The sequence below is a fragment of the Polistes canadensis genome, unplaced genomic scaffold (genome assembly GCF_001313835.1).
Source record: "Polistes canadensis isolate GaletaPanama2010 unplaced genomic scaffold, ASM131383v1 scaffold_66, whole genome shotgun sequence".
Classification (NCBI taxonomy): domain Eukaryota; kingdom Metazoa; phylum Arthropoda; class Insecta; order Hymenoptera; family Vespidae; genus Polistes; species Polistes canadensis.
The window spans coordinates 600,517-614,300 of NW_014569613.1; the positions used below are offsets into that span (position 1 = coordinate 600,517).

The following is a 13,784-nucleotide window of genomic DNA, read 5'->3' on the forward strand; positions in this document are numbered from 1 at the left end:
GTGTCCCTTTAACACAGATTTAATATTTATTTTAAAAAAATAATCATACATCTTTGTTTTTTTTTTTCGAAATAATTTCCATTATTTTCCATGATTTTGATCCATTTTTCGGATAACTTTACAAAAAAAAAAAAAAAAAAAAAATAGCGATTTTTATACAATGAATTTAATATCAAAGCACCGAATTAATTGCCACGCCTAATAATTACTCATGCAAATAAGAGATATACAAGGACATNATATATTAGATGTAGCAATTAATTAAGTGTGTCCCTTTAACACAGATTTAATATTTATTTTAAAAAAATAATCATACATCTTTGTTTTTTTTTTTGCCAGTCGCCCCCGGCTTTGACTTCGACGTTCTTTCGTTTTTTTGAAAACTAAAAAAAAAAAAAAAAAAAAAAAAAAAAAAGGATAGCGATTTTTATACAATGAATTTAATATCAAAGCACCGAATTAATTGCCACGCCTAATAATTACTCATGCAAATAAGAGATATACAAGGACATATGCGAAAGAAACGTTTTTTCTTATCTTCCTATTCGAAAGTCATATAAATATTTACAAAGACCAGATAAATTGCGTAATGGAGAATACTCATTTCTCGAGAAGTCTTTTTAATAGATATTCTCGTGGTCATAAATATCGAATGACAACGTAATTCTTAACAAAGAGAACGACAACAGGAGTCTCTCTCAAAAATGAGTATTCTTATTATTAGATCGACTTTAACTCACGAATGTTCATGCTACTAATATGGTACTTGTTGTAAAGGTTTTATATATGTATGTTTAAGCGAGAAGCATAGTCTTGCAATCAAGGACATTTGTTATTTTGCATTCAGAATAACGAGAAACTCTTTCTTTTTCTTTGTCGTGCAATGAACGTATCAGATGTACATAAATATGTACAACATGAAAATACGTGGACGGCCGATAATGATCGAAGCTTCATTAGCCTAACTAAATGACTTGACACCACTCGTGTTCGAATGATAATATGTTGCCTCGAAGGATTACAAATCAGACTTAAAAAACATCATATCTTTTTTTTTATAATTGTAAGATTTACATTTATTGTTTGATATATTTATATTAATATAGATTTTTCTAGTGTTGTTTTTTGGCACCTTTTTTACGGTATTTTTAAAATGTTTCAAAATCAAATAAGAAATATTTCAGAAACAATAAGAATAATTAAGAAAAAAATAAACAAATATAAAAATATAGTATTTAGATTTGATCACACGTAAAATTTAAAAAAAATTAAGATAAATTCTTCAATTTTTTGAGCTACATGGCGTAGGAAAAGTTGCTTTAAATCTCCTTTAAAAAAATGATATATTCGAATATAATTTTCTTTAATAAAAAACTCGATAAAAAGTGAGTTCCGGCATCGGTTTTTTTTTACAAAAAAAGCATTGGATATATATAACAACATATTAATATCTTACAATTAGTATTTTATATTCAATCAGAATAATTGTATGAATTAAACAAAATAATCGTTATTAATTTTAATATTAAACTTAATTAAATATCGCTATATCTAATTGAATGATAATATCAATGATAATAATATCAAGTCGCGATAAAGAGAGTTTTCGAAGGACATTTTGAACACAAGTAATTTAGACTCTGAACTCGGAGGTCATTGACAAGTAGGGCCAAGTAAGTACAGTAGTCAATTTATTCTCATCGAATCTCACGGAGTCAATCATATCGCTAAAAGATTAAGCGATATACCCCTGGAGCTCATTCTACGAAATTTATAAGCAACTAGACAGAAATAAAAAGTAATATGCTTTTATGTGGATATAAGTTATTAAATAATGAATTATATAGAGAATATAAGTATTTATATATGCATTTATATGCTGGTAATGATGACAGCTGACTAAGAATAAATCAAAAATTGTAAACAATTGATTTTGTGATTTATTATTTTATAGTAGTTATTTGTTTAATAAGATAAATCGTAAAATAAAATTCTTAACTTACAATTAGTCCATAGTCATAATTACCGATGCATATGTGTGCACCAAGTTCGTATACCTTTCGATAATTTGATAGTATTTGTTAGCAGTGTGGATTTTCTCAGGTAACAGAAAGCTTTTACTTGGCGAGCTCTTTCATGTCGTTGGCATTTTTGCTTCATTGTGGAAACCATACCGTGACAGAACTAGTACATATATGTACATACGGAGTTTCGCTCAACAAATAAGGCTCTTGTTAAAAGCACGGAGGCTAGCAAGTCTCCATATTCCTCTGGGACGGGTTTTGCACACGCGTTGACCATAATCGGAATACAATACCTGTCCCTTTTATTCCTCTTCGATGGGACATCGTACTGCTGTATCTACGATAAATTGCAAGAAAACTACATAGAACTAGCTTATCCTATCACATAAATTACAAATTTCAAAATTTGAACAATCATTTTTTAATAACAAAAATTAGATTAATACAAGTATATCTTTCCTGTCGATATAAATAAATTAATATTTGCATAGCCGTACTCTTTTTCAATTCTTTATTCGCGTACGTAGAAATAAACTGATTTTTAATTTAAAAAAGACATCTATAAAAGTTAAATCTTTCTTTGATATATCATTTATTTTACGTATATGGAAGTGCATATTACACGAGTAAGTAATATAACCCGTTGGTATCAGAGACGTGTTTTCTATGTTAGTTTAAGCATTTCATTGCCAGGTGGCGTACTTGTTCAATGTTTCAAATTTCAATAGTACAGTCGAGTCTCGTTAAAAGCCCGCTCGTTATGAGTCCGTTAACGAACAATTCGATGAAATACCTTTCTCCCTCCGTGAGGTGAACAAAATATTACTTTTTTATCTCGATATATGAGACCACATTATTTCTTAACAAAATTTAAAATAAATTTCTTAAATAAATGATCTTCATTTTTAATTCAAGTAAAAAAAAAAAAAACAAATTTTATAATGTACTAAGTAGTAATATTACAATAATAGTAATGACAATAAAAATAGAATATCATTAATTGTAAAGTAAGTTAAAGGAACTACCAATATTGCAAAAAGTATTAGATGTTGAATGTTCAAGACCTTTTCTCTCCCTGAACGCTCAATAGACATGTGATGTTTAAATAAATGTGCTATTGTTTAAACATTACTTAATTATACTCCCCCTGCGTACATTATATCTTATTTGAATTATTGAAAAATAATTATTTAAAACTTACTTGTTATACGAAGGAAAAAATTTCGATGTTTTTCAGTAGTCGGAATATGAATTAATATCCTTTTGATATACTTCGATAATCAGAGGTATAAATGAACGTTTGATCTTAATGACAGTGTTCGACAACTTCAAATTTAAAGTTTACCTATCATAAAATATATTATTGACACAAAAACATTCATTATTACTAAGTCTAAGTATGTTGGAACGTAAATAATAATGATTCATTATAGATTTTTTGTAATTTTCGATATTTATTTTATTTTATTAATAAAAATCATTATTATTTGTCGGTTTTCTTTGTCTTCTCAGTAGCTTGCTGCGCTTTCATTACTTTAACTACAATCTTTTGTTCCTCGATCAGAAAAGCACGGACAATCCTACAAAGTTCAAATAAAGTTATTACTCAAATACTTTGATTTATTTGGTAATATATATCGAAACATTTTTGGTCAGTATTTAAAAGGAAGGTAGAGTTGTGTTTAATTTACTTAAAATGTTTAGCTTTCTATATAGGTCATAATTTGTCAGTCATAGAAATACATATGAATGTTGGGCATTGGTAACCAACTGAGAGCAAAGTATGTTTCTGATCCATAATACTTGATGTAGCATTTAACAGGTTCTAACGATATATACTACAAACAAGGGTACATATATTTGTTTCAAACATTGACCATCTATTTGCAACACTGACAATTTTTGTATTTATTGATGTATTCCTAATCATTTGTATTATTTAACGAAATTTAATTATAAATGCTGACCAAAAATTTCTAATAACTAGTAGTATTACTTAATTATAATTTGCAATACAATATTGAAATATATTGTCTAAATATTACGACTGAAGTGATATATTATTATGCTAAAAGGTTTAACATTGAAAATTTAAATATAATTAAGATTAAAATTAAATTTCTGAAGATTTCTGGTGAAAGAAACACATTAGATATTGTTTATTAAAATAATATCAAACATACCTTTCTTTAACGCATTTGTGACAAAGAACACCACCATACACACGTTTTACTGTCTTCTTTCTCTTACACATACGAGATCGTTCCATTGGTCTTGCAGGCTGAATACCTCGTAGCTTATCCTTGCAGTGACCGCATCTAGGAGTTTTCTTAGGTTTCTTCAAGTACTGATATACTAATTTACCTCCAGGAGTACGAACACTATAAGAAATATATATCGATTAGTAGTTATCAAGGCAGTAGAATTAAAACAAATAAATTCCTTTGATATAGCTGTCATTCAAGAGTATGCTTCTTGCGTTATAAATAAGGTTTTACTGTATTAACCAGTTTTACAACATGAATATTATTGTGAATTAGATAACGGATGAGATATTCTAATGTAATAAATTAAAAAATTTTAGATTTAAAAAATTATAAGTTGATGTTAAATATATATAGTTGATTATGATCACCGGTAGCACACAGTGAGTATATGATGAGTGATTAGAATTACTAGTTATACACTATAAAACTGATGTGTTAAATATACATCTATTAGTTTGTTATTTGTATTTAATATTCAGGAAACCAAAATATATACAAATTAGAACATATGAGTGTGCATTAGGACTGCAGAAGATATACAATATGTGATAGCATATATGTAAACATTGACTGTATGTAAATATTATAAGATTCTAAACAATTATACAACTTCCAAAAATTGCAACTAAAATAATAAACGTCAATAAAATAAAAATTAATACTCTTTTTAAAATAATCTTAGTGAAAAGAACTTTCAGCATCTATATTTTATCGTATATAAAACATTAATAGTGATGAATTGTTACAATTAAAAAATAGAACTTAGATCAGTTATCAATACTTCTCTATTAATACAATTACATTGATTTTTTTCAAATATTAAATTACACGTGGAGAAATGGTAATGTACTACCAAAACATAACCTAAATTGTACACTACAGTAATAGAGAATGCAAGTAAACCAATTTATTTAAAATTATAGAAAAAATACGAATCAAAAGAAGATTATTTGTCACATCAATTGTGTGTGTTAATTAGATAGAATAAAATTTGTTACTTACACACGTCTCCTGTTACTTTTTGTATTATACGACAAACGTCGTCGATAGGTTAACCGTTGTACCATTTTGGTTCTGTGAAATGAAAGTTTACTTTACAAAAATTTATTTATAATAATTTGAAACTCATGAGAAAAATATATATAATTTCAAGATATCTAAAATATCTGTACTCTAATCTTGTGATTAACAAAAGATATGTAGATTTTTTGAAAATGTATAATGTCGACACAAACCTCTTAGTAGAGTTAAACGGAAAAGGAAGCAAATGTGTTCGGAAAACTTACTAGAGAAGCAGTAGAAAAGTAAATGCGATTGGACCAATAGACATTCATATAGAGAAAGTCTAGTTCTTTTCCTCATAGCCAATAGGAGCCAATAAAAGTAAATGAAAGAAAAGCACATGTATAAGCGTTTAGATAAAATATCAAAGTTTTTATAAAAATAAAAAACAATATTAAATATAAAAAAATATTGTTTGTGTGAATTTCTGTGTGTGTAGTTCCATAGCACCTATGCATGAGCTATCGCTTAATAATAAATGAACGAGATGTTTAGGTACACCGAGTTATATTGGATGTGTTGATTGAAACATTAAGATTAAATATATTTTTTAGGAAATGTTTAATTTTGAAAAAAATTTGTTAAGATTAGTTTCACCAAAGCATTTATGACTTTGTTTCATATTATTATTAACATAACTAATACAATACAATATTTTTATGTATTCATCAAAGTATCGTTATGAAATTTTAATGCATACTTTTTTTTGAAAGTGATATATGTCTATTTGCAGCTCTAAACACACACGCAGTCTTGTGTTTCTTTAATAATTTTATTAATTGTTATCGAATAATAAAATTTAACATGTTTATATCTTACATGTTAATAAATATTAATTGAATTCATTAAAATTTACCAATATTTTTAGATCAATTCAAATGCGAATGTTTAAATATTTCAAAATAGAAATAAATAGGTTTATAATAAGTTTAAAAATAACAAGTATGTAAAAATTTATTTGTATTAAAGTAAATAAACGAAAAAAAAAAGCTGCATCGGCCGGGAATCGAACCCGGGCCGCCCGCGTGGCAGGCGAGCATTCTACCACTGAACCACCGATGCTGATATCATACGTGATACAGTTTATAGTATTAAGTCTTCAAACACAAAGTGAAAAACGTTCTCTCTTCGATTATTAATTATAAATTATAAAAATATGCATGTTAAACTTAAATTCTAAAAGTAATATTGCCACTATTATTTAATCTATTGTTCATAATGGAAGTTGACGTTCAGTAACGATCGGCTTATTGTTAGTTGAGCGTGAATTTGATGCCAGTACCGCCTTGATTATTTATAAATTAATTATGAAGTAAATAGGTATAATATGTTTCCAAATAAAGAAAGCTGATAAGCATTAAAAATAGAATAGCCGATTAAAATCAGTTAGCGATATGTGATTGAAGAGTATACTCGTCATGCAGAAAAAGTAGTTATTATTTGCTACTTATTATATATATATATAATTTGTAATTTTAGTGAAAACTAAAAAAATGTTACAAAACTATATTCGGAAAAAATCCAAATATTAGTGTCTGTCTTGCGAAGTGTCATTATGTATTGTACTTTTTTTTATTCAATGTTATTCAATAAAATCAAATTTAATTTCTAACTAATCATTATTCTAAATAATTGATTTTTGTTTCTTTCATATGCAAATAATGTTTAAATTAAATAAATAAATAAATTTTTGTAATAAAATTATTAATTTTATAAAAATTAAAATAGTCGTTTGATTACGATTTATTCTTAATTAATTCGATATTATACGCTAAACATATTATCATTTCATTTTAGCAATACAAGTCAGATATACATTTTTTAAAGAGGTCGTTGCATTTAATTGTTTAAAAAATTAATGGTAGATAAAATGCTACTGTCAGACACAACAGTTAAGACTATATATACAAAGTTTGAGGTGCATGTGGAAAATGAAACACTGATTACATTGTATAAGGTATATTATTTATTATATCTTATGTACATTCAACATCGTCTTGACAACACCATAGGAAAAATGTTTTTGACACATCCCAAAATTTGTTGGCAGTAACTCTCTGCTTGCTTCTCTTTGCGTTTAGTCGTTTTGTTCTATACAATGAATCGAAGACACACGCAGGCGATTTGCTTAACCAATTTTATAAAAAAACTCAATTTGTCGAGTATACATAAATTATTGCGTCTGTGTATGTGTAGATAAGCTATGTATATAATGGGACGGTACCTGTGTGCTTTGTTTTCACGGATTTTATTACTTTTTTTGTTCTTTTCGTTTTCGAAGCAGGTACTTTGACAAAGTTCGCTGTAAAAAGAGAGTCGTAAAAAGTACAAATTAAACAACGCGCACATAAGTCGCCTAAATAACGCTTAATTAATTAATGATATAGCTGCTTGTAGTAACGACGATCGTTGTGTGATCGTCGTACTATAATTCGTTACTTTACACGGCAGAGTTTATCGAAAACTCTAACATAATGAAATAATTCTACTCCTTTCGTACTAGGAATAATAGATAATACCTACGATACTTAGAACTTTTTTAATTTAGTCAGATCTCTAAACAATAAATAAGTTTTTTTTTTCTTTTAATAAATAGTACTACAGATGCGTTTATCGATAAAGAATTAAGTAATTAAAGGTGTGGGGGAGAGTTCAACGATTTCTTCGCCTGTTAGTTTGTTCGTTCTTTCGATATGGATAATTGAAAACAATAAAATAAAATAAAGTAATAATAATAATAAAAAAAAAAGAAACAGGAAAAGAAACACGAAGGATACCGAAGAAGAATTAAACAAAAATTCGATAATTTTTATCAGGCAATATTTTTTTTTCCCTTATCGATCACTTTTTTTTCCCTTTTATCGATTTCTATAATTCCAGACTTGTCCTGAAAGCTTTACACGTATACGAGAATAACCAAAATATGTAACATGAAGTACGATCCAAAAGCTTTGAAAGTGTAGCCCACGATATTGGGAGAAAAAACGAATTGGATCTACGAAAGGAAACTACCCATTTTGTTTTACAATAACAAGGATTATTAAAGGGTGATGAAAGGAAAATCGGTTAAAGTTATATGTAAGAGATTTTCCTGCTCTAACTAATATCTTCTTTCTCGTCTCGCATCTACGAATCGTATAATATTGATAGAGATCTATGAAATCTAATAATTCGCTGAAACTATCGACATTCTCAAAACTTCAGGTCGCACTCGTTAATTCGCCGCTAGACACAAATAGTTACAGCTCAAAATTCTTAAAAGTTACCGTATTATACCGTCGTCCCGGTCAAGGGAGAGGATAAGGACATATTAGAGGGCCGAAGGATCGGCCTTGGCCCAATCGGGACGACGTATAACGGCTATTCTCATTTTTCATCGTCCCCTTAACTTTTATCTTACTTTTTGCTAACTTTTAATACGAACATTTAGGAAGATAGCGCTATTGATAATTAATATCTTCTGAAATTTGTTAACATTCTCTATATAAAAATCTGCATTTGCGTGTTATTTACTTATTGCTTCGTAATCGTCGCCATTTTGAGTAGCTCCTTTGTTCCTTCGTCCTTAAAAAAAAAAAAAAAAAAAAGAAAAAAGAAAAGAGCTATCTAGCGCATTCGTGTCCCATAACGTTTCTCTATCATCGAGGTCATGATATTTTTGAAGCGTTCGAAAGGAGAGAATCGTTACAGGACGAAAAACGAAGATAACTCTTTTAATGGGAGTGCATTTTTCGCGATACTCACTTCTCCCTCCCTTTTCTTCATTTTCCTAACGCGAAGCGAACGATCTTCTTGAGTAAAATCACTTATCCCATTAAACGGAAGCATCGTTGGGCTATCTCGAAGAAGAAAGATGATGCGAGAAAGACCGAAGAGGATGATGATGATGAACCGCGTCGTCCGAGACACCATTTATTATTCTCGCGCGACGATTGGTCATTATTTTAGATTCTTTTTTATTATATACATCTCGCTTCCAAATTTCAATAACATAACCCAACGTTGCTTCGACGTCGTCAATACTACCTTACTTGTTAGAATTGGTTAAATAAAGAGTAAAAAAGAATGTTCCGTGGCACGGCTTTAAACTTTGTTTGTCTCTCTGTGGTGGAAGTCGTGCGACTCACGCGAATTTTTCTTTTTCTTTTATTTTTCTTTTCTTTTTATTTGTTTCTATTTTCTTTTCCTCATCGGCGATTGTGGGTCATTATATTTCTTTTCATTCTCTTTCTTCCTTTGTTTATTTATTTATTTAAATTATTTTTCGACGACTATGACGACGACGATTTATTAATCGCCGACAAGGACAATTTTAGCCGGATATCGCAGTTGTCGCCCGCCTTAGGGTAGGGAATAGGGGTTGCAGTCTTTAGAGTCAAGCGAATGGTGGTTGTAACAAGATACAAACCATTATTCGCGATGATAATTAGCTTTCGCTATCTTTATCTCTTTGTTTTTTATCACACACACTCTCAATTTTGTTTGTTTAATATTTTCGCTTCTCTCGTAGCATTAATTTCTTGTAAAGTATATTTTACGAAGGATTTGGAATGGTCGTTGTTTCGCGACGAAAGTTAGGCTGGATGCGTACCCTCTCCTTCTTGCGCGTTCCTTATCGCGAAGAGTCATTTTATACGAAGAAAAAATATGATTAAAAGATAAAATATAAAAAAAAAACAAATCACAAAAGAATAAAAACAATAATAAAAAGAAGAAGAACAAAGCAAAAGAGAACGATGGAAAAGAAAATAAGAGTATACGAGAAAATTTTGGCATTTCTAGATTTTCTTCGTTTTGTTTAAGACCCTCTCTCTCTCTCTCTCTCTCTTGGGTTGATAAAATGATAGCTCGTCGAACATTTTCACCGGAAAATAATTCGGGAACGCGTTTTTGCATTATTGTTTCTCGTTGGCCAGTATCCGTCCTCTGACGATCTCTTTTTTATGAACGATATTCGAGGATTTGGAATCCTTTAGTTTCGTTTAGTATGTTTCCTAGTTTGATCATTTTTTTCTTTTCTTTAGATATTCGTTGATATGTTAACGTTACACCGAGGGACAGACAATAACACTCTTACCCCTTATTTTCTTGCGTCTCATCGAAGAATTAATTGTATGTATATAAAGATGAACGAGAGTCGTCTATGTTCATTTTACGCGATATTGCATAAATAGATTTCGTTATCGAGTTTTTTTTCTCAATGACGATGTTAACATCCTTTATTTTTTTTTAGCATTATTTTTACACCGCCAGAGTCGTCCCCACGGTTCCTCTTTCGCTTTATTCTCTACTTTTTTTTTTTCTTTTTCTCTCAATCTCTTGTTTTCTTTTCTCGCTTCCTTCCTTTTTTTTTTTACGTCCACGAACAGGACACGCGTTTCGGCGTGTGATCGTATCACTTGAGAGCGAAGGTTCTTTTAAGCGCTCACCTTGGCACATATACTACTATTAATCCCTTTTTCTTTTCGTTATATTTCTTTCACATTTTTCATACTCTCGACAGGTACCTCCAAACTTCACAGACCGATTAATTAGGCATATACAATATATACTCATATAGGTAACGTAAAAGGCAAGAACTTGTATCATCTTTTTCTTTCACCCTTTCCTTTCCCTTCCTTCATTATTCGCAAAAATTTACAATAATTTCGAATCTCGTTATACTTTTTTGTCTATTTCATCATCGTTATCGTCAATTAGTCGTTTTGTTCGTACGTTGGAAACACACTCTCGCCCGTATCATACACATATACTCTCTCATATCCACACACATACAATCACACACACGATCACTTTGTAAAAGCAACAACATTATTTTTCGTCATTATTTTTTTTAGGCGAGTCGAGCAAACGTCGTTGTGATTAGAAGAATTATAAGTTGTTTCTCACTGACAAAACCTTTCCAATCTACTTTTCCTTCCTTCAATTTTCCTTTATCGTTAACAAACGACATAATTGTTCTCACGTTAGAAGAAAATGATATTTCGAGAATAAATGTGACGATAGTTTTTCGTCCTGTTTTAAAACATATCGTCCAATTTAACGAAACAAGGAAATAGAATAAAGAAAGAAGAAAAAGAAGCGAAATCAGCGATGAAATTAACCGTGAATTATCGGTCAAAGTATATCGTATAAAAATTTGTCCTAACTAGTTAGTTAGTTAGACTGTCGTTCTACGTATACAAAAGGTACATACATACTTATGTACCAAAATACACAAATATATATACATAAGTAAAAAAAAGGCAGTGGTTTCTTACAAATGTCGATCCTTTAATATTCTTCTTCTTTGTTCATTATTAAATTGGTATTTTTACCGTTGCGTGTGTAAAGTTAATAACAAGCCGTAACTTTTCTTACCTTGTAAATACGAAGGATCCGAAATTACGCGTGTTGAAATAATCAAAATTAAAAGAAAAAAATTAAGACAAATAAAATGAAATGAGAAGAGACAAAAGAGAAAAGGAAAGAAAATAAGATAGCTGAAGTAGGAAATTCGAATGACGGATCCTTCGAAGAATTTCAAGAATAATGTTTGCGATTATTATGTCGTATCTATACTACTCTCGCGTTTGCATTCTTTTTCTTTAGAAATTTTTCTATCTTTCTTTTTACGCGAGAGAGTCGACAACGCGAAACGGCTTTTTAATTAAGGCAGTGGATCGCAGCATGCAGCACAACTTTTGTGGCTTGTTCCTTTCACGCTTAGATATAAGCTGATGATGTTGATCTCGTGAAGATTCGTCCGCAAGATCGAGGAATAAAGCGAAAAATGTCTGCTCGATTATATTTCTTCGTAAATTTTCTCGACAAAAAATGAAAAAAAAAAGAAAAAAAAAAACGAGTTCGTTCGTCACGAGCAAAACAAACAACACACAGAGTTTTGTTTCATATCGTTTTTTTCGCTTATAATTTCTCCTCGCCGTGTTATGTCAACAAGGACAAATCTTAATCGACAGCTACGCAATAGATATATATATAATAATATATATATGTACGTATTCATTCGAAGAGGAAAAGTTGATTCTTTTCTTTTAAAATACACATATGTCTGAGATATATTTTCGTAGAGAGAGGAGGCCAATTAATTTTGTTCAAAGCGAGATTACTACTCGCTGGAATGTCTTTCTAATTCTAATCTCGAGAATAAAATTGTTAAGTCTTTGTCAATATAAAGAGGAAGATCTCTCGTTTTCATTCGACTTAGCATTAAACGAACGCTCGCTAAACGAAGAGGAAGAAGTTGCTATCCTTATCTTCAAGATATCCATGATCTCAACTTGTCGTCGTTTACAGTAAGCTCCAAATTTCTACTTTCCTGCAGGAAAATAATCGAGACTCTCTCGGTTCTCTGCTGAAAAGTTTCACTTCTTTCCTTTACCCTTCTTCTTTTTCCTCTTTTTTCCCTTTCCTAAACGAGAAAACTCTGAGACGTGGCAGACATTTGCGCTCGCAACGCTGTCACGCTGTTCATGATTTTCTTTTGATGACCCACTAGGGTGATACCAAGTGCGGTGAGTTCTTGAACGGTAACCCGTGCTGCTGCTTCCAACGTCGTTACTCCCGCCCTTTCGAAGCTCTCAGCATATCGAGACATTTTGATTGAGGCCAACCATTCGCTGACCGAGGTCAACTGCGTCAAGTCCACCGCGTCCGGCGCCAGTGGATTGGTGCCCCTGTCAAGAACACTGCGTCAGATATACTGTGTTTTATTCTTTATTTTTCTTTTCTTTTCTTTTTCTTTTTACTTCTTTTGCATTTATGATTTCCTTTCCGATCTTTATTTTTATTCGCCTGCGCCTGTCTCTTGCTGAAAACAAACTATTGTTCGATTTTACTTTTCAATCTTTCAAATATTTTCTTTCTTTTGCATTTACTGTTGTCTGTTGTTCAAAGTTATGTTTCAGCGAGAGACATACGTATACGTTGTTGGAAGAGATTAAAGGTATCATTCGGATTTTTTTTAAAGGGTTCTTTAGGGTTGTACAGATAACTAATATTTTTTCTTTGCTTTATATTTTTTTTTGAAAATTTACTATACTCGACATTGGGGTTTTAAAACAAAGCTAGATCCCAGAATATTTCAAATGTAATTCATTTCTACAAAATCTATATTATCGTAGAATAATGTATTATTATGTATTACAAATAAAAAATTGCAAAATTGTTGTACTGGGATCTGGCCGAAAGATCGGATAGAAAGAAGAAATTTACTTTTTGATTTATGTACAAGGAATAATAATACGTATATGTGTATGTACAAAATATTCGATAAACGAAAGGCACGCATACACGGGTAAGTTCAAAATTAAATAGATTTACACGGAATGTGTTTTCGCTTGTGCGAACGCTCTATCGAAACAATAAGTTTCGTAATCGCGTTTGCGAAAAGCAAAAGACATTCTGTCGTCGTTAAAAACATTAGCGGGTT

General features: G+C 30.3%; 2 protein-coding genes, 1 long non-coding RNA gene and 1 other non-coding gene across 14 annotated transcripts in view; all 4 read right to left on the reverse strand.

Annotated features, from left to right (window-relative positions):
• Window positions 1-1,936: 1,936 nt before the first annotated feature.
• On the reverse strand, window positions 1,937-3,219 carry LOC106786119. Its single transcript, XR_001381618.1, has 2 exons — window positions 2,522-3,219; window positions 1,937-2,361 (listed from the first exon to the last, which is right to left on the reverse strand). It is a non-coding gene; the product is annotated as an uncharacterized LOC106786119 (long non-coding RNA).
• A 235-nt stretch (window positions 3,220-3,454) lies between these two features.
• On the reverse strand, window positions 3,455-5,583 carry LOC106786118 (60S ribosomal protein L34-like). Its single transcript, XM_014747176.1, has 4 exons — window positions 5,527-5,583; window positions 5,294-5,365; window positions 4,208-4,405; window positions 3,455-3,604 (listed from the first exon to the last, which is right to left on the reverse strand). The coding sequence occupies exons 2-4, from the start codon at window positions 5,356-5,358 to the stop codon at window positions 3,508-3,510; spliced, it is 360 nt and encodes a 119-aa protein (XP_014602662.1). The 5' UTR covers window positions 5,359-5,365; window positions 5,527-5,583; the 3' UTR covers window positions 3,455-3,507.
• Window positions 5,584-6,344: 761 nt separating this feature from the next.
• Trnag-gcc lies at window positions 6,345-6,415 on the reverse strand. The gene has a single exon. It is a non-coding gene; the product is annotated as a tRNA-Gly (tRNA).
• Window positions 6,416-7,296: 881 nt separating this feature from the next.
• The window catches only part of LOC106786116 (ephrin type-B receptor 1), a 95,732-nt gene continuing 89,244 nt past the window's right edge, over window positions 7,297-13,784 (reverse strand). For 10 of the 11 annotated variants that reach the window (XM_014747170.1, XM_014747165.1, XM_014747162.1 and 7 more), the window contains one exon: window positions 7,297-13,029. In XM_014747170.1, coding sequence (XP_014602656.1) covers window positions 12,765-13,029 — 265 coding nt within the window. In that variant the 3' untranslated portion in view covers window positions 7,297-12,764. Of the gene's footprint in view, window positions 13,042-13,784 lie in introns of all 11 variants that reach the window. The other variant, XM_014747171.1, reaches the window with a different exon arrangement.

Coding starts and splice junctions, on each gene's coding strand:
- LOC106786118 (XM_014747176.1), bottom strand. CDS start 5,358: ATGGTACAACGGTTAACCTATCGACGACGTTTGTCGTATAATACAAAA. Junction 4,406..5,293: donor AAAAGTAACAGGAGACGTGT/GTAAGTAACAAA, acceptor TATTTCTTATAG/TGTTCGTACTCCTGGAGGTA. Junction 3,605..4,207: donor CACAAATGCGTTAAAGAAAG/GTATGTTTGATA, acceptor TGAACTTTGTAG/GATTGTCCGTGCTTTTCTGA.